The 26,543-nt window shown below is 43.4% G+C and overlaps 1 protein-coding gene across 3 annotated transcripts in view; it reads left to right on the forward strand.

Annotated features, from left to right (window-relative positions):
- The window catches only part of KMT2A (lysine methyltransferase 2A), a 90,956-nt gene that overhangs the window by 38,829 nt on the left and 25,584 nt on the right, over positions 1-26,543 (forward strand). For all 3 annotated transcript variants that reach the window (XM_070426173.1, XM_070426174.1, XM_070426172.1), the window contains 20 exons: positions 156-390; positions 2,583-2,647; positions 3,295-3,675; positions 4,021-4,094; positions 5,438-5,569; positions 9,853-9,966; positions 13,518-13,664; positions 14,082-14,177; positions 14,411-14,531; positions 18,124-18,237; positions 18,660-18,844; positions 20,796-20,969; positions 22,204-22,314; positions 22,607-22,680; positions 23,165-23,358; positions 23,644-23,750; positions 24,387-24,524; positions 25,208-25,366; positions 25,621-25,738; positions 26,172-26,250. In XM_070426173.1, the coding sequence (XP_070282274.1) occupies positions 156-390; positions 2,583-2,647; positions 3,295-3,675; positions 4,021-4,094; positions 5,438-5,569; positions 9,853-9,966; positions 13,518-13,664; positions 14,082-14,177; positions 14,411-14,531; positions 18,124-18,237; positions 18,660-18,844; positions 20,796-20,969; positions 22,204-22,314; positions 22,607-22,680; positions 23,165-23,358; positions 23,644-23,750; positions 24,387-24,524; positions 25,208-25,366; positions 25,621-25,738; positions 26,172-26,250 (2,818 nt within the window). The remainder of the gene's footprint in view (positions 1-155; positions 391-2,582; positions 2,648-3,294; positions 3,676-4,020; positions 4,095-5,437; positions 5,570-9,852; positions 9,967-13,517; positions 13,665-14,081; positions 14,178-14,410; positions 14,532-18,123; positions 18,238-18,659; positions 18,845-20,795; positions 20,970-22,203; positions 22,315-22,606; positions 22,681-23,164; positions 23,359-23,643; positions 23,751-24,386; positions 24,525-25,207; positions 25,367-25,620; positions 25,739-26,171; positions 26,251-26,543) is intronic.

Here is a 26,543-nt window from a genome sequence, read left to right on the forward strand (position 1 = left end):
CTGCTTTTTAATGTATTCCATTTCACTTTTGGAGACCCAGGGAAAACAAAGTTTGAATGTACCTAATGATATAAAATGACTTTGAAGATCTCCACCTCTGCTCCCTAGAAGGAATCAGATCCTCCCTCAGAACTAACGATGCGTTTCTTTAACAGACAAGTCCTCAATCGCTGGCTCAGAAGATGCCGAACCTCTGGCTCCACCCATCAAACCAATCAAACCCGTCACCAGAAACAAGGCGCCCCAGGAGCCCCCCGTGAAGAAGGGACGGCGCTCCAGGCGGTGTGGGCAGTGTCCCGGCTGCCAGGTGCCGGAGGACTGTGGTGTCTGTACTAACTGCTTGGACAAGCCCAAGTTCGGTGGCCGCAACATAAAGAAGCAATGCTGCAAGTGAGTGGACTCTGCTCGGAGGGTCGGCCTCCCCTCCGTGAAGGGGTTTGCTTGTGCTCGATTCGTTGCAAAGATGAATCCAAAAACTGAACGTGGTTGTACTCAGTTCTTGGGTTTCAAGGTTAGCTGCACAGTTGGATTGGGCAGTGTGGCTAGGTGTGAGTTGTGCTTTATTTTTATTTTTAAAAATATATTTTTATTGATTTCAGAGAGGAAGGAAAAGGGAGAGAGCTAGAAACATCAACGATGAGAGAGAATCATTGATCGGCTGCCTACTGCACCCCACACAGTGGGTATCAAGCCTGCAACCTGGGCATGTGCTCTGATCGGAATGGAACCTGGGACTCTTCAGCCCGCAGACCAACGCTCTATTCACTGAGCCACACCGGCCAGGCCGAGCTGTGCTTTAAATAAGAAGCTCTCTGGGCAGGCTGACTAGTAGAATGCTCTGCAGCGCTGGGAGTGCTCTGAGCTGCTCAGTGCACTGTGCTGGCCATTAGCCCCATAGGCTGTGGAGCGACTGAAATGTGAATGACCGAGGAACTACATTTTTTATCAAATTTTATTTTAATTAATTTACATAGCCACGTGTGCTTCGGGGCTACCATCTCAGTGCAGCTCGAGGGGCTTTCTACTTGAAAACTGACAAATTTAGGCTTATTTATCAGGTTAACCAAAATTCCCTTTATCTTTATGGCTTTCGGGAAGTGTTGGTGCTATCTGCCTATGTCTCTTTGCTGTCTCTCGGGATAGTTTCACGCCTGTGGGATTTGTGATATGGACGTTGTGATGATCTTTTCTCCCTTTCTCGGTCAGTCTGTGGGTGCACTTTCACCCTCTGGGCAGTTGGTCTAAAGTGGATCAGAAGAGTTGCACAGACAGACTTTTTGGGAATTGAGCATCTCAAAGTACCTGGAATCAGGAGTAGGTTTTATCAGTAGACATTTTCTGAATGAATAACGTGGAAGTGACTTCTGTAAAACCGATGGGAGCAGTGCTGCGTTCCTCACTTCCAGGGAGGCAGTCTCCAGGAGACAGCAGGTGGTTCTGTGCTTTGGTTTAGTCAGTCTGGCTGTAAGCAAGAATCTTATCTCAGTCTCATTCACGTGAAGGAGCGAGAATTCACAGATCAGCAAAAAGGTAAAATTATACCAAGTTTTGGGGGTGAAATGGACTCAGTTACATTTTATACTTCAGATTAAGTTTGAATTTCATTAAATTGAGGGGTAGAATGTGTGTGTGTGTGTGTGTATGCGCATATATATATATATATATATGAAAAATAATAAAAGGGTAATATGCTAATTAGACCAGACATCCTTCCAGACAAAGCCAGGGCTGTGAGGGAAGCCTGGATCCTGGGTGCCAGAGGGAAGCCGGTGCTGGCAGCCAGGGGAAGGAAGACCTACTCTTGCACGAATTTAGTGCATTGGGCTTCTAGTGTGTGTGTGTGTGTGTGTGTGTGTGTATGTATGTGTGTGTGTGTGTATATGTGTGTGTGTGTGTGTGTGTGTATATATATATATATATGTGTATATATATATATATATATATATATATATATCAAAGCCCTGATATAGACCTATAGCATTGTGGTGGCAGAGAGGACTTGCTGGATAACTTTAGTCCATTTTGTAATCAGGTTATTCTAAATGAATATTAATCTCATAAGGCAGTGGTTCTCAACCTTCTGGCCCTTTGAATACAGTTCCTCATGTTGTGACCCAACCATAAAATTATTTTCGTTGCTACTTCATAACTGTAATGTTGCTACTGTTATGAATCGTAATGTAAATATCTGATATGCAGGATGGTCTTAGGTGACCCCTGTGAAAGGGTCATTCGACCGCCAAAGGGGTCACGACCCACAGGTTGAGAACCGCTGTCATAAGGGAACAGAACTGATTTGAGTATAAGAAATATCAACCGATTGTTTTGTACTAGCTTTTAAGAAATTTGAGTCTCATTTAAAAAATAATTTGGTATTTGCTCCTTTTAGGACATAAAGATAGGCACAGTCACTGATTGAAGGCGTCGGAGGCTCCGGTTTCATCTGTGTAATGGCCATCCTTTTCTCAGCTCTCACATTGGCCCCGTATAAAGATTCCCTGGTTCTTGCAGACAAATTAACACTTGTCCGAGTTGCTTCTCTTCTAAGTGCCACTCACTTTATGATCCCCTTGTTCTCCTAGGATGAGAAAGTGTCAGAATCTACAGTGGATGCCTTCCAAAGCCTATCTTCAGAAGCAAGCAAAAGGTGATGTCAAGAGCTCTTCCCCAGCATGCTTCTTGCTTTAATGCCAGATAGTTGTGCACATCTAGTGTAAAGGGAAGACTGGTTTGGTTTCTTTTTAAGTACTACTATTTAAATATATATATATATATATATATATATATATATATATGTATAAAATTGATTTCAGAGAGGAAAGGAGAGGGAGAGAGAGACAGAAATATCAGTGATGAGAGAGAATCATTGATCGGCTGCCTCCTGCACACCCCACACTGGGGATTGAACCAAGATCTTCTGGGTCATAGGTTGGTGCTCAACCACTGAGCCACACCAGTCGGGTTAAGGACTACTCTTTCCCAGGGAGTCGAGGTTGTTGAAGCCGGGTGATGAGTACTTGGGAGTTCATTTTACTGTCCCTTTACCTTGGAGTTTGTTTGAAATTTTCCGTTAAAAAAAAAAAAAGCATTTTTAAAATTCATATAAAGATTACAGTTTCTTCCATTTCCAAGAGCAATGAAAGTATAGCTCTTTTACCTGACCAGCTTAACTTGCTTGAGCCTCTTCAGTGTCAACATTAGCTGTGGGAAATTGAGAATAAGATTGTTACATTCCTATACTTCTATTTTAAGTAAAATTTTTCTTGCTTATAGATAATCATGTTTTTCCCCTAGCTGTGAAAAAGAAAGAGAAAAAGTCCAAGACCAGTGAAAAGAAAGAGAGTAGTAAAGAGAACAGTGTTGTGAAGAGCGTAGTGGACGCCAATCAGAAGCCCACCCCATCAGCACGCGAGGACCCTGTCCCCAAGAAAAGCAACAGTGAGCCTCCCCCTCGGAAGCACGCAGACGAGAAGAGCGAGGACGGGTCCGCCTCTGCTCCGGGGCCTGAACCCAAACAAGCTACCACTCCAGCCTCCAGGAAGTCCAGCAAGCAGGCCTCCCAGCCAGCGCCAGCGCCCCCACCACCACCACCCAGCACAGCGCCACCCAGGAAAGACGTCCCCAAGGCAGCTCCTAGCGAGCCCAAGAAGAAGCAGCCCCCACCACCGGACTCAGGTGAGTGAGGCCGGCAGGGAGCCGCCGAGCCAGAAGGACTAGCACAAAGGACCGATGTCTTAAACAGCATTTGGAAACCTGCAAAACCTGAAATAGATATGTTTAAATCTTCAGTGTAAGAAAATTAGCTTTTAACCATTGCATAGTAATAAAGAAATAGAAGCCAAAAAACAATTAAGTTGGAGATACTGTCTTAATTTCCTCTTCAATGCCTAGAGTTTAAGTTATTTTCTTTTTTCCAATAGCCTCTTCTTCCAGGCCAATCAGTCCTAAAGTAGTCATTGCTCTTTAACATTAACTGTGAGTGCAGTAGCCTCTGACTGCGATTTACTTTGAATTTTTTAGGTCCAGAGCAAAGCAAGCAGAAAAAAGTGGCTCCTCGCCCAAGTATTCCTGTAAAACAAAAACCAAAAGAAAAGGTGAGAGCTGTGTTTCTTTGCCATTTCTCAGGGGTATGTTCTGTTCTTTAGGAAAAGAGCCTTATTCTTGACGTAATTGAGTGGATGAAACCACGTTTTTGCTTCTTCGCAGGTGGCAATGGAATTTAGGCTTTAGCTCATACCTTTTTTTTTTGTCTCTTTCCCCTTGTTTTATTTCCTTGTGACCCTACAAGTGTATGCTATAGGCTGCGTAGTAGAATAGTGTTTTGCCCTCAACATCCTTTAGCAATATTTGTCTGTAATCACCATCCTTCCCTGTGTGCACTGTTTTTATGATGTGGATAGAGATCTTTAAAAATCTTCTGGTTCTTCCCATGCCATCACAATGGTACACATGTTTGTTCTGTCTGATGAGCATCCATGATGCCAAGAAGGGAGGCAAACGCTAGGTTTTTTGTTTTTATTTTTTTAAAATATTTTTTATTGATTTCAGAGAGGAAGGGAGAGGGAGAGAGAGATAGAAACATCAATGATGAGAGAGAATCATCCTGCATGCCCCCCACTGGGGACCGAGCCCGCAACCCAGGCATGTGCCCCTGTCCAGAATCGAACCTGGGACCCTCCGTCCGCAGGCCGACGCTCTATCCACCGAGCCAAACCCGCCAGGGCCAAATGCTAGGTTTTTATTAGGCCACGCTCCAGAGTCATCGTCCGGTTTCTGCCTGTGATGATGAAGCATGATTCCATTGGCAAATTTGAAATCATCGATGATCACAGAGCTGGGAAAATTGCTGTGAACCTCATGGGCAGGTTGAACAATTGTGGAGTGATCAGCCCAAATTTGATGTATAACTGGGAGATCCAGAAAAATTGCAGAATAACCTGCTCCTGTCCCATAAGTTTGGTTTCATTGTACTGACCACTTCAGCTGGCATCATGGACCACAGAGAAGCAAGATGAAAACACACAGGAGAGAAAATACTGGGGTTCTTTTTCTGGGAATGTAATTACATACATGCAAATAAAATGCCTTAATGAAAAAATTTTTTTGAAAAGTACTTTACTATTTCTATAGGATACTTGTGTTGGAAACATTTTCCCTTTTATTGATTAGATTTGTCATTTGCATTATTTTCTATTGCAAAGTGAAGGCAAGCCCTGTCCGCCGTGGCTTACTTGATTAAGCGTGGGCCTGGTCACAGAAGGTTGCAGGCTCCATCCCCGGTGTGGGGCGTGCAGGAGGCAGCCAATCGATGTTTCACTCTCATATTGATGTTTCTCTCCCATCCTTTCTCTCTAAAAATCAATTTTAAAAATATTTTTTAAAAAGTGAAGACAAGTAGAGTGTGGTTTTGTTTTTTATTTGTTTTCTATCCCTGAAGGAAAAACCGCCTCCCGTCAGCAAGCAGGAGAGCGCAGGCACTTTGAACATCCTCAGCGCGCTCTCCAACGGCAGCAGCTCTAAGCAGAAGCTCCCAGCAGATGGAGTCCACAGGATCAGAGTGGACTTCAAGGTAAAAGTGTTTAGTGACCACATACTATATCGAGTCGTGGACTTTATATTTTTAAAATAGTTTTTTTATGTTTCATTTACAGTTGACTTTGAATATTATGTTAGCTTCAGGTGTACGACCATGTGATTAGACATTTCTGTAACTTAGGAAGTGATCACCCTGATTAATCTAGTATCCATCTGGCACCATATAGTTATTACAGTATTATTCCTGTGTCAGTTCTGTAACTACCAATTTGTGCTTCTTAATCCCTTCACTTTTTTTACTAACCCCCCCAGTCCCCTTCTCCTTTGGCAACCATCACAATATTCTCTGCATCTATGAGTGTGTTTCTGTTTTGTTTGTTTTGTTCTTTAGACTCCACGTACAAGTGAAAGCATCTGGTATTTGGCTCTGTCTGACTTATTTCACTCAGCACAGTACCCTCTAGGTCCTTGTAATTGGCAAGATTTCATTCTGTTTTATGGCTGAGTCATGTTTCATTGTGTAAATTCACCACTTCTTCTTCATCCATTTGTCTGTTGATGGGCACTTAAGTTGCTTCCATACTTTGGCTATTGTAAATAATGCCACAGTGAATATATGGATGGATGTCTTTTCGATTGAGTGTTTTGGGTTTCTTCAGAAAAATACCCAGAATAGGAATTGCTGAATGCTTTGTCTCTTGTTAAAATCTTTGTTTTAAAGTCTCTTTTGGCTGAAACCGGTTTGGCTCAGTGGATAGAGCGTCGGCCTGCGGACTGAAAGGTCCCAGGTTCGATTCCGGTCAAGGGCATGTACCTGGGTTGCGGGCACATCCCCAGTGGGAGATGTGCAGGAGGCAGCTGATCGATGTTTCTAATTCTCTATCTCTCTCCCTTCCTCTCTGTAAAAAATCAATAAAATACATTAAAAAAAAAAAATAATAAAAGAAAAAAAATAAAGTCTCTTTTGTCTGGTATAAGTATTGCTACCACAGCATTTTTTATTTGCTTCATTTTCATGAAATATCTTTTTTCATTATTTTCTCTGTGTATTTCCATTTGACATGAGTCTCGTGTTGATAGCATATGTAAGGGTCTTGTTTTATTATCCATTCAGCTTCCCTGTGTCTTTTGATTAGAGCATTTAAGCCCTTTGTATGTAAAGTAATTGTTGATAGATACATAGTTCTTGCCATTTTAGTATTCAAACTTTGATCTTTTTCTTCTTTTTATTTTTTTTTTTTTTTTTTTATTTTTTATTTTTTTTTTTTTTTTTAATATATTTTATTGATTTTTTACAGAGGAAGGGAGAGAGACAGAGTTAGAAACATCAATGAGAGAGAAACATAGATCAGCTGCCTCCTGCACATCTCCTACTGGGGATGTGCCCGCAACCCAGGTGCATGCCCCTGACCGGAATCGAACCCGGGACCCTTCAGTCTGCAGGCCGACGCTCTATCCACTGAGCCAAACCGGTTTTGGCATTTTTCTTCTTTTTATTAAAGAAGACCTTTAACATTTCCTGTAATACTCATTGGTGGTGATGAATTCCTTTAGCTTTTTCTTTTCTGGAAAGCTCTTTGTCTATCCTTCGATTCTGCTTTGTTGTGTAGAGTAATCTTGGTTGTGGAGTTCTTGCTTTTTATCACTTTGAGTGTTTCTTATCATTCCCTTCTGACCTGCAAAGTTTCTGTTGAGAAGTCAGCTGACAGTCGTATGGGCGCTCTCTTGTAGGTAACTAACTGCTTTTCTCGTGCTGCTTTTAAGATTCTGTCTTTGTCTTTAACCTTTGGCATGTTAATTATGATGTGTCTTGGTGTGGGCCTCCTTGGGTTAAACTAATTTGAGACTCTCTGTGCTTCTGGGACTTGTATGTCTGTTTCCTTCACTAGGTTAGGAAAGTTTTCTGTCAATTTTTTTTTTTTATTGTTACAGTGTTACAGATGGCCCCCAATTTCTGTCATTTTTTCCAAATAGCTTTTCAATTCCTTATTCTCTCTCTTCTTCTTCTGGCACCTCTGTGATGCGAATGTTGACTCACTTGAAGTTGTCCTAGACCAGTGGTTCTCAACCTTCCTCATGCCGCCACCCTTTAATACAGTTCCTCATGTTGTGGTGACCCCCAACCATAAAATTATTTTCGTTGCTACTTCATAACTGTAATTTTGCTACTCTTATGAATCATAATGTAAATATCTGATATGCAGGATGTATTTTTATTGTTACAAATTGAACATAATTAAAGCATAGTGATTAATCACAAAAACAATATGTAATTATATATATGTGTTTTCTGATGGTCTGAGGCGACCCCTGTGAAAGGGTCATTCGACCCCCAAAGGGGTTGTGACCCACAGTTTGAAAACCGCTGTCCTAGAGGCTCCTTACACTATCCTCATTTAGGGGAATTTTTTTTTTCTTTTTGCTGTTCTGGTTGGGTGTTTTCTGCTTCCTTATATTTCAAATCTCTGTTTTGATGCTTTGCTTCATCTACTATTGATTTTCTATAATGTATTCTTTATTTCAGTTGGTGTATCCTACATTTCTGACTGGTATTTTTTTTATGTTTTCTATCTCATTCATGTTTACTATCTCTTTGTTTCTCACCGAGTTCCTCTGCTCTTCCCCTAAGTTCATTGAGCATCCTTATAACCAGTGTTTTGAACTCTGCATCCGGTAGATTCCTTGTCTCCATTTTGTTAAATTATTTTCCTGGAGTTTTCCGTTCTTTCACTTGGGACATGCTTCTTTGTGTCCTCAATTTGGCAGCCTCCCCGTGTGTGTTGATGAGGTAGAGCTGCTGTGTCTCCTGGTCTTGGTGGAACGGCCTAATGTGGTAGGTGTCTCGGTGGTGCGGCCTCCCTGGGCACCAGAGCAAGGCACTCTGCTGTGCCCCTGTGTGGGCTGTGTGTGCCCCTGTGGTAGTGGAGCCTTGATTGCTATTGGTACATCAGTGGGAGGTAGGTGCCCCCAGGCTGATTGACTGGTAGGCTGTGGAGACCACAGCGGAGGGGCTGCTGTGCAGTCGCCGACCCCATGGAACAGGACTCCCTTCCGCGGGGCTCTGGTGCCTGCCCAGCCTACCCCTGAATGGGCTGGCGGTTGGGTGGTGCTTCCATGTGGTCTGAGGTTGTCCACTGGATGTGCTGGTGTTGGGGTCTCCTGGGAGGTGCTGACCAAGGTCAGCTGCTGCCTCTACCCTGCCTGGAGCCATCCGGCATGAGCAACAAGATGATCTGGTGGCTGCTCCTTGTGCCTGGCGTGGAGATGCCTGGGAGAAGGCTGAGCTGTAAACTGAGTTCAGCGGCTGCTATTGCTGAGGTTGGGGCTGCTTAGCAGCAAGTATGGGGCCTGCTGAGGCCAGATGCTGCTTGTTTGGGGTTTGTGGACCCTTTGAGAGATTTTAGGAAAGTCTGCAGCATGAGCAAGGGCAGGCCGCTGGTATGGAAAAGCCCTGGAACCGTCTTGGCGTGCCTGCAGGTTGGATGGGCAAGGTTCTCGGAGTCGCTGGGGCAGGCAAACTTGTTAGCCAAGTTGATGGAGAGGCAGATATGGTACCGCCTGCACCTGCAGTGGGGGACTCCGCACAGTGGAGCTCAGAGGGAAATGAGTCTGTGTGCAGGCCCTTTAAGAAGAACACCTGGGTCTCCAGCGGCCTGTGGCTCGCTCATCCACAGTCCTCGCTGGTTTTTACAGCCAGAAGTTACGGGGCCTCCTCTTCCCAGCCCTGGAACCCTGGGCTGGGCACCTAGTGTGGGGCTGGGACTCCCCTGGCCGCCGAGATACCCTTCCGATTTGTAACCACCATACATGGCTGTGGGACCTTGATCAGAAGCCAGTGTTCTTGACTCAGTCAAGATAAAGATGACACCAGAGGTGTTGAAAGCAAGGAAATTCAGCACACAGTGGGGAAATGAATAAGAACCACCATCAGCAGATAGGTTCACGTGTTGTGAGAGCTTTGGCCCCTGTTTGTGAGTGAGAAAGTGCATTTACACGAGAATAGTGTCTGAGGAAATTGTTCTTTCCCGTGGGAATTATCAAAGGATGATGATAGCTTGGATCAGTAAAGCTAACGGGAATTCAGGCCAGTGTTATTGTGCATTATAGTTAGCGTGAGTTAAACCCATAAAGAGGTGACTGTTTGAACAGTTTGTATCTGATAGTAACATTCTTTAAAGCAGCAGTTGTTTTTGAACTCATTGAAGGAAGTATGCTTGACGTTCTTGTAGCATTCGCATTTTACCGTTTTTAACCTTATTTTCAATCCAAAGCTGTGTCATTGCAAAACTTTGATAAATGGTTGTTCTCTCTCCGCAGGAGGATTGTGAGGCCGAGAACGTGTGGGAGATGGGCGGCCTGGGCATCCTGACCTCGCTCCCCATCACACCCAGGGTGGTGTGCTTCCTCTGTGCCAGCAGCGGGCACGTGGAGGTGAGGCTGCTGCTTGTGCCTGGCGTGTAATGTGGATTAGTTTTCTTTGTTGAAAATATCATTACACTAGAGGCCCAGAGCACGAAACTGTGCGTGGGTAGGGTCCCTAGGCCTAACCTGCGATCAGGGCCATCTTCTGCCCACTTGCCAGTCCCCAGTCCCGCCCCCCGCCGCCCACCCCAGTTCCCTGTAGTTCCCCATTCGCCCTGATTGGAGCCTGCAGGCCAGGGGTCGGGACCACGGGGTCTGCCCTCCGCCTGCTCGCCAGTCCCTCGTCCTGCCCCGCCACCACCCACCCCGGTACCCCATGGTTTCCCCGTTGCCATCCAGTGGTTGGAGCCTGCGGGCTGGGGGAGGGACCAAGAGGTGGTCAGTTTACTTCATGGTGACTGGTCAGTCAGTCGTTCTGGCTGTTACGCCATTATGGTCGCTGGCCTTTGATTATATAGGATTCTGTTTTATTGATTATATAGGATTCTGTTTTATTGATAGGCAGCAGGTACTACCCCCTGTTTAACCCAGTTAATGAGCCCTGGCTGGTTTGGCTCAGTAATAGAGCGTCGGCCTGCAGACCTTATCCCGGGTTCAATTCTGGTCAAGGGCTTGTACCTCGGTTGTAGGCTCCTCCCTGGCCCAGGGCCCTGGCTGGGGCCCGTGCAGGAGGCAACAAATCGATGTGTTTTCTATCACATTGATGTTTCTCTCTGTCTTTCCCTCTCCCACTCTCTAAAAATCAATAAAAAATTCTCGGGTGAAGATTAAAAAATAAACCAGTTAACGAAATGCTAGTATTTTTGAAGTGTTTTAGAGATTTTAAGAAGGAATCTGCTTCATAGTAGAGTAACAAAGATATTGAGTGAGAAAAGTTTACTCTTGACTGGAGGCCTGGTTTTTCTGCTAGATGCTTAAACATAGAGAAAAATAATACAGTGTTCCTCTAGAAAAGAGATGCTTTAGATGGTGATTTCATATTGAATATCCAAACCCCCTTGTCTCTAAAGAGCTCTTTAACAATTAGTAACAAAAAGGAATAACACCCACTAAGAAATAGGCTTAAGGACAGGAGTATATAATGCATGAAATGAGAAATAAAAACTGTGGCCGGAGGCGTTGAGCCTTCTGATGGGAATGAAAGCATGATATAAAGGGGGAACTGCATGATACAAAAAGGATCCTGTGGAAATGGGCACTCTCTTTGGTGGAAAGCTAAATTAGTTACAGCCTTTCTTTTGAGGGCTGTTTGGAAGTATGTATGTATGTATGTATTGATTATATAGGATTCTGTTTTATTGATAGGCAGCAGGTACTACCCCCTGTTTTAAATGGGTATACCCTCTAACCCAGCAATTGTGCTCTAGGCATTTATCTCATGAATGTAACTGGATAAATTGGCAAATATGTAAATGTATGTACACACACACACATATATGTGTGTGTGTGTGTGTGTGTGTGTGTGTGTATGTATGTGTATGTATGATCTATACTATCTATACTAATAAAAGAGTAATATGCTAATTAGACCAGGAGACCTTCGGAGACCTTTCGGACATCCTTCCAGACAGAGCCATGGTGGCGGGGCTGAGGCAGAGGCTGTTAGGGGTGATCAGGCCAGCAGGTGGAGGCGGTTAGGGGCCATCAGTCCGGCAGGCAGAGTGGTTAGGGGTGATCAGGCAGGCAGGCGAGTGGTTAGGAGCTAGTGGTCCCGGATTGCAAGAGGGATGTCCGACTGCAGGATCAGGCCTAAACTGGCAGTCGGACATCCCCCAAGGGGTCTCCAATTGGAGGGGGTGCAGGCTGGGTTAAGGTAACCCCCACCCTCTGCGCACAAATTTTGTGCACCGGGCCACTAGCACATATGTAAAACAAACCTTTCTATATGTATATACATAATAAATAGAAGGGTTTCCTTCAGTATTGTTTATGCTAGGGCTGCTTTATTTTTTTTATTTTTTATTTTTAAATATATATTTTATTGATTTTTTTTTTACAGAGAGGAAGGGAGAGGGACAGAGAGTCAGAAACATCGATGAGAGAGAAACATCGATCAGCTGCCTCCTGCACACCCCCTAAAGGGGATGTGCCCACAACCAAGGTACATGCCCTTGACCAGAATCGAACCTGGGACCCTTCAGTCCGCAGGTTGAGGCTCTATCCACTGAGCCAAACCGGTTAGGGCTAGGGCTGCTTTAGATGTCATTGAAACTAAGAACATTCAGTCTGCAAGTGCCCGGGGGCACTGTACCTCTTTTTTTACCTAATCAAATGCTTTGTATTCACACATATGCTACCCACAGGAATTACTTAAGCACTGGGACTTACACTTCTGTGATAAAACATGTTTTTTTCAGAGTGTAGTTGCTCTAATTTAAATTGCACGGCTGTGCGCAGCAATCCCACAGAATTCCTAAAGCCGGAACTGGAGGATGGATGGTGCGCGGCCTCATTGCCTCTGACAATATAGCCAGTGCCTGGCGGGGTCTCCCACCATGCACGTTGTAAAAATGTTTATGTTGACATGATATACATCCATTTTTATATAAGTAGACATATTTTTCCTAAAAAATTGAGAGCAAGTTCCAGACATGTGCCATTTTACCTCTAAATATTATAATTACCAAAATCAGGAAATAAGGCCTGGCTGGTGTCTTACGAACCAAGAGCTCACAGTTCAATTCCTGGCCAGGGCACATGCTCGGGTTGGGGGCTCAATTCCCAGCCGATCAATGATTCTCTCTCATCATTGATGTTTCTGTCTCTCTCTCTCTCCCTTCCTCTTTGAAATCAATAAAAATATTTTTTTAAAAATAGGAAATAACATTGGTACATTATTATAATCTAATCTATGGACCTTATTTAGATTTTACCAGTTGTCCCAATAATTATTTTAGGCAAAAGAAAATTCTGGCCCGGCCGGCAAGACTCAGTGGTTGAGCATCGACCTATGAACCAGGATGTCATGGTTCAATTCCTGGTCAGGGCATATGCCTGGGTTGTGGGCTCAATCCCTGGTGTGGGGCATGCAGGAGGCAGCTGATCCATGATTCTCTCTCATCATTGATGTTTCTCTCTCTCTCGCCCTCTTCCTTTCTCTCTGAAATCAATAAAATCAATAAAAAATATTTTAAAAAAAGAAAATTCTGGGTCACTCTCATTGGAATTTTTAAAAATATCGATATGAAAATAATTTATTTCTAGAATTAGACACGGAAAGGATAAGCCACAACCTAAAACTGTTTAGAATATTGTAGAAAATCTTTAACACCATCCCTATAGCTCTTTGTTTATAGCTATCTTATGTCACTTAGCACATCATATGAAGTCTTGAATTGTATTTATTTTGTTACTTTATAATTTTATTACTCCCACATTAGTTCCCTTTATCTCCTGCAACGCCCTGTATTGTGCTGTTGAAAAATACACTGATTGCTTAATGACTATATGCTGAATAAAATACAGAGAGCACCGTACTCCTAACTCCCAGAGGATGTGTGTAGGATTCGGCTGATATATCTGCATGCTACTCTATAACTTTTCTCTCCATCTTTCCCCAGTTTGTGTATTGCCAAGTCTGCTGTGAGCCCTTCCATAGGTTTTGTTTAGAGGAGAACGAGCGCCCCCTGGAGGACCAGCTGGAAAACTGGTGTTGCCGTCGCTGCAAGTTCTGTCACGTGTGTGGAAGGCAGCATCAAGCCACAAAGGTACACGGCTAAGCAATAGAACTGCCTGGAGGATTGCTCTCTGTCTCCATTCCTGCCTTTTCCTTTAGGATTTTGCATCTATTTTTTTCTCTTGGCTTAGTCTGTTTTGACTATTTGATTGGGTATAATCAGTTGCCTATTTTTGTGTTTTAATTTTGGGGATCTTGCATAAGACGTGGCATTGGATAAAATCCCCCAAATAAGGCAAGTCTACGTGATAAGGATATTCACCACTGAGTGCCTTTGGCAGGAAATAAATTCATGGGCTTTAATGGGGAGTAATTTATGAGGAAACTTGCCTGCTAGATGGATGTGCCATACTTACTTGGAGATAAAGATGAAATGAGGTAGGCAGCGACAGGTGTTTAGTGACGGTGAGGTGACGCCCATCCTCTTGCCTTGATGTTTTTCTTACAGCAGCTGCTGGAATGTAATAAGTGCCGAAACAGCTATCACCCTGAGTGCCTAGGACCTAACTACCCCACCAAACCTACAAAGAAAAAGAAAGTCTGGGTGAGTGCGCACAGTGTGCTGTTTCAGAGAGGATCGCCATGCAACTGTGGGCTTGGGTGACCTATAATAGGCATGTCCTTGCTTGAGGATGTCAGTGTAACAATTATTTTGGCCTCGTTATTAGAAAAAGCCATCCCAGTAGAGAAGTCACCTCTAGATATTTGTGATCTTTTTTAATCAGAGGAGCTACTAAAGACAAGAAATTCTACTGCATTTCTTTCCTTCCTTTCCAGATCTGCACCAAGTGTGTGCGCTGCAAGAGCTGCGGATCTACCACCCCAGGCAAAGGCTGGGATGCACAGTGGTCCCACGACTTCTCACTGTGCCACGACTGTGCCAAACTCTTTGCTAAAGGTACCTCCCAGAAGAGTTTTGTCGGATTTTGGATGTTGTTCTTGATGTTTGGGAGGTGAACTGAACACTCAAGTGGAATAAGATATATGTCTTACACGTCTTTTCAAGGTTTCCATTTAGGCACATTTACTAAGTTTCTGGTCTTTCTTGAACACAGAGAATTATAGCAACTAGGCATGTTTTATTAGGTTATGGGAAGAATTAAGTAGTTGTAGTTTTTTTTATAAAAGTTAATTAAACACAAAGAAATTCTCTGAGCCATTATTTCCCAAAGTGAGGTACATAGATATTTGATTGTTTCAGAAATGATTTTATGTGGTACTGAGGCAACCATTTTACTTTATTTTCTTTTATGTTTAATTAAATTGGGGTGCCATTGGTCAACATGAACATAAAGGTTTCAGGTGTGGGTTTCTATGTTACAAGACCGTATATAGCACTGTGTACCCACCACCCACAGTCAAATCCTCTGTCACCATATATTAGGCCCCCTTCTCCCCCTGCCCCCTTCTCTCTGGCAACCACCACACTGCTGTTTGTGTTCACAAGTTTCAGTTTTATATCCCACATAGGAGTGAAATCAGATGGTTCTTAGCTTTTTCTGACATTTCACTTCGCATAATGTTCTCACGGTCCATCCATGTTATCGCAAATGGCGCTATGTCATCCTTTCTGATGGATGAATAGTATTCCACTGTGTATATGGACCACATCTTCTTTATCCAGTCCTCTATCGCAGGGCACTTTGGTGTTTCTATGTCTTGGCCACTGTGAATAATGCTGCAATGAACATAGGGGCGCATATATCTTTGTGAATACATGATTTCGAGTTGTTCAGGTATATACCCAGGAGTGGGATGGCTGGGTCATATGGTAGCTCAATTCTTAATTTTTTGAGGAATCACCAGACTGCTTTTCATAGTGGCTGCACCAGTCCACATTCCCACCACCAGTGAACGAGGGTTCCCTTTTCCCACAACCTCTCCAGCGCTTGTTGTTGCTTGTCTTGTTGATAATGGCCACTCTAACAGGTGTGAGGTGGTATCTCATGGTAGTTTTGATTTGCATTTCCCTAATTGCTAGTGAGGTTGAACATCTTTTCATATCTATTGGCTGTTTGTATGTCTTCTTGGGAGGGGTGTATGTTCAGGTCCTCTGCCCACTTTTTGATTGGGTTGTTTGGTGTTGAGTTTTAGAAGTTCTTTATATATTTTGGAGATTAAACCTTTGTAGGAACTACTGTTTGCAAATATCTCCCATCTGGTTGGCTGCCTCTTTGTTTTGTTGTCAGTTTCTTTTGCTGTGCAGAAGCTTTTTAGTTTGATGTAATCCCATTAATTTATTTTTGTCATTACTTCCCTTGCCTTTGGGATCAAGTTCATAAAATACTCTCTATGACCAATATCCTTAAGTTTGGTGCCTATATTTTCTTCGATGTAACTTACTGTTTTGGGTCTGATATTTAGGTCTTTGATCCATTTTGAATTAATTTTTGTACATGGGGAGAAACTGTAATCCAGTTTCATTTGTTTGCATGTGGCTTTCCAGTTTTCCCAACACCATTTATTGAAGAGACTATCTTTACTCCATTGTGTGTTTCTGGCTCCTTTGTTGAAAATCATCTGTCCATATACATGTGGTTTTATAGCTGGGTTCTCTATTCTGTTCCATTGATGTGTGTGTCTTTTTCTGCAATGCCATGCTGTTTTGATCGTCGTAGCTCTGTAGTATAATTTGAAGTCAGTTTGTGTGATACCTCCAGCTTCATTATTTTTTCTCAGGATCGCTTTGGCTATTTGAGGTCTTTTGTGGTTCCATACGAATCTAATGATTTCTCGTTCTATTTCTTTAAAAAATGACATTGGTATTTTGATAGGGATTGCATTAAATCTGTAAATTGCTTTGGGTAATATGGCCATTTTAACTATATTGATTCTCCCAATCCATGAGCACGGGATATTTTTCCATTTTGTTTATCTTTTTCAATAATGCTTTGTAATTTTCAGTATATAGGTCTTTCACATTTTTTGTTAAGTTTATCCCTAGGTATTTTATTCCTTTGGTTACAATTGCAAAAGGAATTGTTTTTTGGTTTTTTGGTTTTGTTTTTTATTTCTTTTTCTGAAGTTTTGTTGTTAGTGTACAGGAAGGCAATGGATTTTTGCACATTGATTTTGTATGCTGCAACTTGATTGTATTTATTTATTGTTTCTAGTGTTTTTTGGTGGAATCTTTATGGTTTTCTATATACAGAATCATGTCATCCACAAAAAGTGACAGTTTGACTTCTTCCTGCCCTATTATGTAGATGCCTTTTATTTCTTTCTCTTGCCTCATTGCTCTGGCTAGAACTTCCAGCACTATGTGGAATAAGAGTGGTGAGAGTGGACGTCCTTGTCTTGTTCCTGATCTTAGGGGAAAAGCTTTCAGTTTTCACCATTGAGCATGATATTAGCTGAGGGTTTATCATAGATGCCCTTTATTATGTTGAGGTACTTTCTTTCTATCCCTATTTTATTGAGTGTTTTACTCATAAATGGATATTGTATCTTATCAAATGCTTTTTCTGCAAGTGTTGATAAGATCATACAAATGATTTTTATCCTTTCTTTTGTTAATGTGGTGTATTCCGTTGATTTGCATACGTTGAACCATCCTTGTGCCCCTAGAATGAACCCCACTTGATCATAATGGGTTATTTTTTGAATGTACTGTTGTATTTTATTTGCTAGTATTTTGTTTAGGGTTTTTGCATCTGTATTCATCAGAGATATTGGTCTGTAGTTTTCTTTTTTGTGTGTGTTATATTTGCCAGGTTTTGGTATGAGGATTACATTGGCTTTATAGAATATGTTAGGAAGTATTGCCTCTTCAATATTTTGGAAGAGTTTGAGAAGGACAGTCTTATTCTCTATAGTCTATTAAGTGAAAAATAAATAATAGGGGATACATGGATAAAGCAAATTAGTGAAGGTATTTTATTGTGCTGAAATTTAGAAGCATTCTATAAAAGCCCTGGGAATAAAGAAAAGTGTAAATTACTCCCATACCCTCATCTCTTTTTAAATTTAAGCATTTCTTTGGAATATTTAAGAGAAAGTTCTCTCTTCCATTCTTTTTCTATTGTGTTATCTGTAAAATCTGTCTCATGACCTGTAATAATGAGCCTAGAGAACTAGTGGCCTGTTCTAAGAGCTCAGGATAATCTTGCTGCTTTCCAGGTGTGTGCACATTCCCTGGTAGGTCCATGATGACATGTATTAAGTAGTTCCTGCATTTTATTTATTTATTTTTATTGATTTCAGGGAGGAAGGGAGTGGGGGAGAGAGAGAGAGAGAAACATCAATGATGAGAGAATCATTGATTGTCTGCCTCCTGCACGCCCCCTCCTGGGGATTGAGCCGGCAATCTGGGCATGTGCCCTGACCAGAATCAAACTGACCTCCTGGTTCCCAGGTTGACACTCAACCACTGAACCATTCCGGCCGGGCGGTTCCTGCCTGCTAGATCAGGTTCACATATAGAAGTCCAGGCCTGGGGATTCAGTGGTGCGTGAACACGCACTTAGCGGAACACGCTGCTTTCCTTTCAGGAAACTTCTGCCCGCTCTGCGATAAGTGTTACGACGATGACGACTATGAGAGCAAGATGATGCAGTGTGGGAAATGTGATCGCTGGGTCCATTCCAAATGTGAGAACCTTTCAGGTACAGAAGGTTGGAGTCTTCTTATTACCGTTTCCTTCTTCTCATAGCTACACTGACAGCCCCCAGAGTCCTACCAGTGTAAACGTTAGGGCAGTGTTGTTTGAATTTTTGTAATTAATTTCTTGGTCTTTAGACTCAACAACAGTGTGTGGAGTTTGTGCCCATTTATCTTGAACATGTCCCTCTGAAAAAGCTACTTGCTGTCCTTTGCGGGCACCATGACCTATGGATCCTGCGATAACAGAGTCTGGATTAGTGTTGATAACGTCTCTTTGAAGAGCAGTAGGTGCGAGTTCCCAGGGGACATTAGTCTCAGTGCTGTTTCTAACTGACAGCTTTCTCTGCAGTGCAGTGGCATAGCCTCCTCTTTCCCTCTCCCGCTCTTCAAAGCACCTTATGATGGTAGGTGTTTGCTTTCCCAGATGAGATGTATGAGATTCTGTCTAGTCTGCCAGAAAGCGTGGCCTACACGTGTGTGAACTGTACCGTGCGGCACCCTGCGGAGTGGCGGCTGGCCCTCGAAAAGGCGCTGCAGAGCTCCCTGAAGCAGGTGCTGACGGCCTTGTTGAACTCTCGGACCACCAGCCATTTGTTACGCTACCGACAGGTAGGCCCATGTCTCCATTTGGGTGCTGAGAGTTTGTTCTTAGGTGGCTTTTACTTCCAGAATGGTTTTTGGTTGGTTGGGAGTTTTTCCTTTTTAAAAAAAAGTTTTGCTTCATTTAGTTTTGCTTCATTCAGTCATTTAGGTGATTTGTTTTGACCTTAAAATCATTAAAAACATTTTTAGAGCCAAGAATAGAACCTTCTAGCCCAGCCAGTGTTGCTCAGTAGTTGAGCCCCAACCTATGAACCAGGAGGTCACCATTCAATTCCCGGTCAGGGCACATGCTGGGGTTTCGGGCTCCATCCTCAGTGAGGTGTGTGCAGGAGGCAGCCAATTGATGATTCTCATCATTGATGTTTCTCTCATTCTCTCCTTCTCCCTTCCTCTCTCTGAAATAAATAAAAACATTTAAAAAAGAGTAGGTCCTTCTTTGGGGTAAGAAATAGGAAGGAGGCATATTTCAAAGGCCTTACTGTTATAAGAAGTTTGGACTTTATACTCGAAAGGCTACGGGGAGTCAATGAAGGCCTTCACCCAAGAGGAACCGAGCCTGGCGGGTGGCTCTGGCTGGAGCGTCATCTCACACACCAAAAGGTTGTAGGTTACATACCCGGTCAGGGCACATGCCCAGGTTGCAGACTTGATCCCCAGTTGAAGCAAGTTCAGGAGGCAACCGACTGGTGTTTCTCTCTCTCCCTCTCGCTGTTTCTCCTTCCCTCCCTTTCTCTCCCGCTCCCTCCCTCTTCCTCTCTGGTTTTTCCCTCTGAAATCAATAAAAACACATATCCTATGCTGAGGATTAAAATAAAAAGAGTAACCTGATCAGAGTTGCTTTTCAGGAAAAAAAAAATTATTCTGACTGGAGAGAGGGAAAGGGTTGGCGACGTCTGAACCCAAGCAAGAGAGTCGCTAAGAGGCAGTTCTGTAACCGAGGTGAGAGAGAGCATGGTGGCCTCATCTCAGATGGTAAGGGGCTAGAGATGCCTTGGCTCTGGGGAACCCCTGCGGCTCCTCAGGGTACAATTTGAAAACTGCTACTATGTAGCCATACAAGTTGTGGACTGTACATCTATACTAGTCATTGGGAACACAGGTGTAATGGTTGGCAGAACCACATGGGAACGTTAATTCAGACTTAGGCTGCTGCTTTCTCTTTAATAGAGCTTAGTTTTTTTAAGCAAGACGATTAGGTGTGCCCTACTGGTTTGGCTCAGACTGAAGGGTCCTGTTTCGATTGTGGATAATGGCACGCACCTCGGTTGCAGGCTTGATCCCTGGCCCTGGTTGGGCTTGTGTGGGAGGGAACCAGTCGATGTATCTCTCTCACATCAATGTGTCTCTCTGTCTCTCCCCTCTCTTCTACTCTCTCTAAAAATCAATGGAAAAATATCCCCAGGTGAGGATTAACAAACAAACAAAAAAGAGTATATTAAAAAAAAGAAAATTAGCTGCCATTTATGACTTACTCAAAAGCAACTGGAGAGTTTCTTGGGGTTTTTTTTTGGGTGGGGTAATATATTTTTATTGATTTCAGGGAGGAAGAGAGCGGGGGAGAGAGAGAAACATCACTGATGAGAGAGAATCATCAATTGGCTTTTTCTTATACGGCCTCTACTGAGGATCAAGCCCGCACCCTGGACATGTGCTCTGACCAGGAATCGAACCTCTGACCTCCTGGTTCATAGGTCAACGCTCAACCACTGAGCCACGCTGGCCGGGCAGTTTCTATTTCTTCATACTAGGCTTGGAATTTACCAAGCAAAATCTTAAATTAGCCTAGATAGCTGGCTCATTTTAACTTCTCCTTTTCTGTAATTGGAGAAATCTCTTATTTCCATGTTCTTTACGTTTTATAATATGAATCAGTCCCATCTTTATTAATTTTTATAGAATTTGCCTACATGCCTCATTTTCAGTGTTAGATTAGTGAACCTGTCTTTCCTGGCAACAGGCTGCCAAGCCTCCAGACTTAAACCCCGAGACAGAGGAGAGCCTACCTTCCCGCAGCTCCCCGGAGGGCCCGGACCCGCCTGTGCTCACTGAAGTCAGCAAGCAGGAGGACCAGCAGCCTTTAGATCTGGAAGGGGTCAGGAGGAAGATGGACCAAGGGAGCTACACATCTGTGGTATGTCTTTGCAGCCAACTACCAACTTTTCCAGTGCCAAGTTAGTTTCCTGTGCTCTTGGTGGAAGATGAGACGGGATAAGCATTAAAAGATGACTTGTATTATATTTAGAAATGTCATGTGGCTTTAAATACCTAAAAAGGTGTGGGTTGTTTTAGCCCTTTGTTTCAGAAGATCAGTGTCTTAAGTGGTTCGTTTTATTTGGCTTTCATCTGAGTTCTCTGAAAATTACTTTCATATTGAAGTCATTTTTGTATTAAAACTGTTTATGGCCCTGGCTGGTGTGGCTCAGTTGGTTGAGCATCGTCCCATGCACCGAGAGGTCACTGGTTCTATTCCCAGTCAGGGCAGTGCTGCCCAGGGTGCAGACTTGATCCCTGGTGGAAGGTGTGCAGGAGGCAGCTAATCAGTGGTTCTCTGTCATCTATGTTTCTTTCTCTCTCTCTTCCCCTCTCTCTGCCCCGCCCCCCTTTCTCACTCTCTCCCTTTCTATCTTTCTCAAACCAGTAAAAAGATACTTTTTAAAGAATTTTATGGAAAAAAATGACAGTGTGAAGTTAATTGGCTTGACCTTTTTGAGATAACATCTGAACACTGTCTTTCTGTATAGTATATTCATTTGTAGGTAGATGCATTTTAATTTTATGGTTTTTTAACTATGTAGGAAACGATTGTTAACTCATGGTCCATATTTGCTCTTTAGTTAGTAATTCATTTTAGTCTAAATAAAATATTGTAGCCCTGTTGGGTGTAACTTACCATGATACAACTCATTTGTTTGCATTCTTGCTTTATTAGCCTTCATCTCTTGACTTCCACAAGTTAATTGTGAACTGAATCTCAGATGCCTCCTCTAAAGAGAAACCACACTGGCCCTAGCTGCTGTTGCTCAGTGGATAGAGCATCAGCCTATGGATTGAAGGGTCCCGGGTTTGATCCCGATCAGGGCACGTGCCCGGGTTGCAGGCTATCCCCAGTAAGGGACGTGCAGGAGGCAGCCGATCCATGATTCTCTCTCATCATTGATGTTCTATCTCTCTCTCCCTCTCCCTTCCTCTCTGAAATCAATAAAAATATATTTTTTAAAAGAAAAAAAATTAATAGAAACTGCACTGTATGAAAATAAGGCTTTAGCTTCCTGTGGGCCCTCTGGGCTGGGTGGTTAGGAGGGAAAGGAAGTGGTTTTGAGAGCACCCCATTCTTTGAATAATTAATGCTTTGTTTTTGTCTGCAGTTGGAGTTCAGTGATGATATCGTGAAGATCATCCAAGCAGCCATTAATTCAGATGGAGGGCAGCCGGAGATTAAAAAAGCCAACAGCATGGTCAAGTCCTTCTTCATTCGGGTGAACTACCTTAATAGCCCCCTTCTTCATGCTTGTCTGAGGGGAGTTGCCCCCGGAATAGAGCAGACCTTTTCTCTTCTGCCTGGTGCTTTGCTCTATGGATAAGGCATCTTCTGGTTGTAGCCACTCCTAACTCCTTGGCGGGGAGTTGGTGAGGCCCTGAGTGGATGATCTTTCCCTCGGTGGCCTCACGTCATGCTCGGATCGGCGGGCGCTTGTGTGACGTGGTTTTTATGTGGTTTCCACATGAATGTTCACGTGTTTACATGCTGTTTGTTTGTTTTTCTGTTAGCAAATGGAACGTGTTTTTCCATGGTTCAGTGTCAAAAAGTCCAGGTTTTGGGAACCAAATAAAGTATCAAGCAAGTAAGTAAATTCTGTATTACTCTTTTTCTCATATAATACATTTCTAGATTGAGGTTTCTCAAGAGTAGGCTGTAATATTAAAAACGTAGTCAGTTGAAATGCTCTGAGTGCCGGCTTAGAGACAACGGAGTATGTTATGGTCTGTTGTTAGAATTGGGTCCTATTATTCATTTCCAATGGTGTTCTCTACCTTCTGAGTCCCCGTATTCAATCTTACATTTTTATTCAGGTGAATCCTTTTGAGCCTTTGGGAAAGTTATCACTTGCTTCTGGAAGTGTAATCCAGAGTCATACATTGAGATTATGTTTTTAAAATAATATAAAGTCCTGTGTGATGAGGCGGTTTACAGATTGGGACTTGTGCTTACGTTCTGAGACTGGCTCGTGCCCGGGCCAAGACCCGATGAGATCAAGAATGTCATTATTGTATACAGTTCTGGGTGCGCCATGGAGTCAGTAAAGCTGTCGAATCAATTATTTCCAGCAGTGGGATGCTACCCAACGCAGTGCTTCCACCTTCACTTGACCATAATTATGCTCAGTGGCAGGAGCGAGAGGACAGCGGCCACACTGAGCAGCCTCCTCTAATGAAGAAAATCATCCCGGCTCCCAAACCTAAAGGGCCTGGAGAACCAGACTCGCCCACCCCCCTGCACCCTCCCACGCCGCCGGCTTTGAGTAAGGATGTCAGTGATTGACTTGTGAATCTCAATTTAATGTCCTTGCACATTAGAAATTTTCACATGATCCTTAAATGTAATAATCATTCTTTTTGCTTCACTTGGAATGTTAAGGAATTTATAGAAATACTCTAATTTTAAAGTGGTAGGATCGCATAACTTTGCACACTTTTTGAAAGTGTTCGTTTTACAGGTTATGGGCTATTTGAGCCGAATTGTTTTCTTTTTCCTGGAAATCAAAATTAGTATCACCAGTTTTAATTGGGTGTCTTTGGGTTCCAAGGTACTGATAGGAGTCGAGAAGATAGTCCAGAACTGAACCCACCCCCAGGCATAGAAGATAACAGACAATGTGCATTGTGTTTGACTTACGGTGATGACAGTGCTAATGTAAGTACCTCGGCCACGGGTCCTACTTGCTAGATGCTCAGAATGAGCTGTGTGACCTTTGTGTCTAAACCTGATGACTGGGTGTTTTGGAACTTGGGGTTATTTCTATAACTGATTTAAAAGATGATTTGCCTTAAATTAACGTGCTGATGTCTAGTAATTTCTATCTTCTCAAAAAGCCTTTTGAAAGTCAATAAAATACAAGTTGCATATTAAATAACTTGTATTTAATGTAGTAGAGCAAAATGGTTAAGGTCCATTTCTGTGCTGTTGACCTTAGCAAGGAGCTTAACCTCTCTGACCCTCAGTTGCATCTTTAAAATGAGCATAAGAAGAAGAATCCTTACCTCAGAGTGGTTCTGAGGACTGAAAGAGGTGAGGTGCAAGGCCTTGTGCACTGCCTGGCACATATTCAGCTTATTTTCTAATTCTCCTGTCTGTGGAAGAGGAGATCAGAAAGGACAGAAGTAGAAACAGGAACATTGAAAAAGAAGTGTGATTTTTTTTTTTTTAATGTGTGTGTTCACCTAAAGAATTTTAACTAGTTTATTGAAGTTAACTGAGGTAAAGCAAATATCAAGGAAAACTTTCTTTGACATAATCTTTAAAGAGAAAAGAAATCTCTTTGTTTCCCAGGATGCTGGCCGCCTGCTGTATATTGGCCAGAATGAGTGGACACATGTAAACTGCGCGCTGTGGTCGGCAGAAGTGTTTGAAGACGAAGACGGGTCACTGAAGAACGTGCACATGGCTGTGATCCGGGGCAAGCAGCTGGTAAGGACTCGGAAATGCCATCAGAGAGGCTCCTGGGTTTCCAGATGTGCTGTCTGTGGCTCGGTGCTGCCTCACTGCTGTTTCCCATACGCCTTCGGGTGGTCAGCCAGCACCGAGTATTGGTGTCCACTGTGGGCAGCTGATTATCCTGACCCTTGGAGTATGGGCGAAAAAGGACTAAGTGTCCTCCCTGGAGAAGAGCCCCGATTGTGACTGACAGAATAAGGTGGTGACACAGCCTAGTGACAGGGAAATGTTAACTACGTGATAAGTGTGTCTGTTAAGCCTGGTAACTAGAACACCATTATGTTTCAGACTCGTATGCTCTTTCTAGAACGGAGTTCTTTCGGATAGAATAGCTTTCTGGAGAGATGATGTTTTTAGCCTTGATCTTCAAAGTTTCCTCTTCTCTAAATCCATCTTGCATCCTAGAAGAAAAACTGTTTTGGTCCAAATTATAAATCAAGTTGTAATATTTAACTTTAGTAGTTATAGGGCCCCATGGACTGTGGGAGAGAAAAGGTTTGTGGAGAAGACTTTATGGCTCCTATCCCTTCCCTGTGATTCAGCAGATTATTATCAATAAACAAAATTGCTTCTAGGAAACTCTGGAATGGGGAGGTGGAAAATGGCTTGAAATATTTGAGCATCTGACCCGGGCTGTGTTTGTTCTGCATTGTCAGCGATGCGAATTCTGCCAAAAGCCGGGCGCCACTGTGGGCTGCTGCCTCACCTCCTGCACCAGCAACTACCACTTCATGTGCTCCCGGGCCAAGAACTGTGTCTTCCTGGACGATAAGAAGGTGTACTGCCAGCGGCACCGCGATGTGATCAAAGGCGAGGTGAGAGAGCTTGCGTTGCTTCTTGAATTCTCCGGGAATTCAGGGAGAAGAGATGGAAAATAGCAAGCAAGTCGTAACTTGGCTTTACCTTCTCTAGCTGTCCCTAGCACCTGCTCCTCTTAGCGGGATGCGGGAGTTCTCCTGGTGGAAGAGGTGATTCCGAGAGCTGTGCCCTGCCCCTCAGAGAGGCAGCGTCGTGAGCATAATCTGCGAAGGGAGAGCCGAGTAACAGCTCCTCTGGGGTTTCATTTTAGGTGGTTCCCGAGAATGGATTTGAAGTCTTTAGAAGAGTGTTTGTGGACTTTGAAGGAATCAGCTTGAGGAGGAAGTTCCTTAATGGCTTGGAACCAGAAAATATTCACATGATGATTGGTAGGACATGGGCCTCGGTTGTAGGGGAGGCTGGATGTAGCATTGGGGTACTTTCTAGTCTTCGGTTATGAAATTATTTTATACTAGAGGCCCGGTGAATGGATTTGGGCACTGGTGGGGTCCCTCGGCTTGGCCTGCAGGGATAGGGCCCAAACTGGCTCTCCGACATCCCCCGAGGGGTCCCGGGTTGTGAAAGGGTGGTTCTCGGGTGACGCACCCTGGAATCGGGCTCCCTTCTCTGGTTCCGGGTGCGTCACCTGAGAACCGCAGCTGCCAAGTCACCACAGCTCGGCAGCCTCTGCGCTGAGTGTCTGCCCCCTGGTAGTCAGTGCGCGTCATAGCTACCGGTCGGATGGTCGGACGGTCACTTAGACTGTTATATATATATAGATGTACCATTATCTCCTCTAATCACTGTTCTCTCCTTGGCCAGGCTCCATGACAATCGACTGCTTGGGAATTCTCAATGATCTGTCTGACTGTGAGGACAAGCTGTTTCCAATTGGATACCAGTAAGTACCGTCGTGCAGGGAAGACAGCCGCCCCACAGCCTTAGCACCCTGAAGCACTGGTCATGTTGTTAGGTGTAGAGCCACTCTTGGGAGTTACTTCTAACTGCTACTAAAAATTAACTACTTTTTTGCTACTTCTTGTAGCAAAATATTTTTTTAATAAAGTAGAAAGCTTGGAACATCCCAGTTTGGGAAATCTGTAAGAGTCCAGGAAAGAAAGTTAAATTCTGTAAATCAAGGAGACCAGGGGATCTAGGATAAGAAGAGGTTTTGACAAATGTTAGTCTTTGCTT

Source organism: Myotis yumanensis, unplaced genomic scaffold (assembly GCF_028538775.1).
Source record: "Myotis yumanensis isolate MYYU_CA2020_CCGP unplaced genomic scaffold, mMyoYum1.0.hap1 SCAF_10, whole genome shotgun sequence".
NCBI lineage: Eukaryota > Metazoa > Chordata > Mammalia > Chiroptera > Vespertilionidae > Myotis > Myotis yumanensis.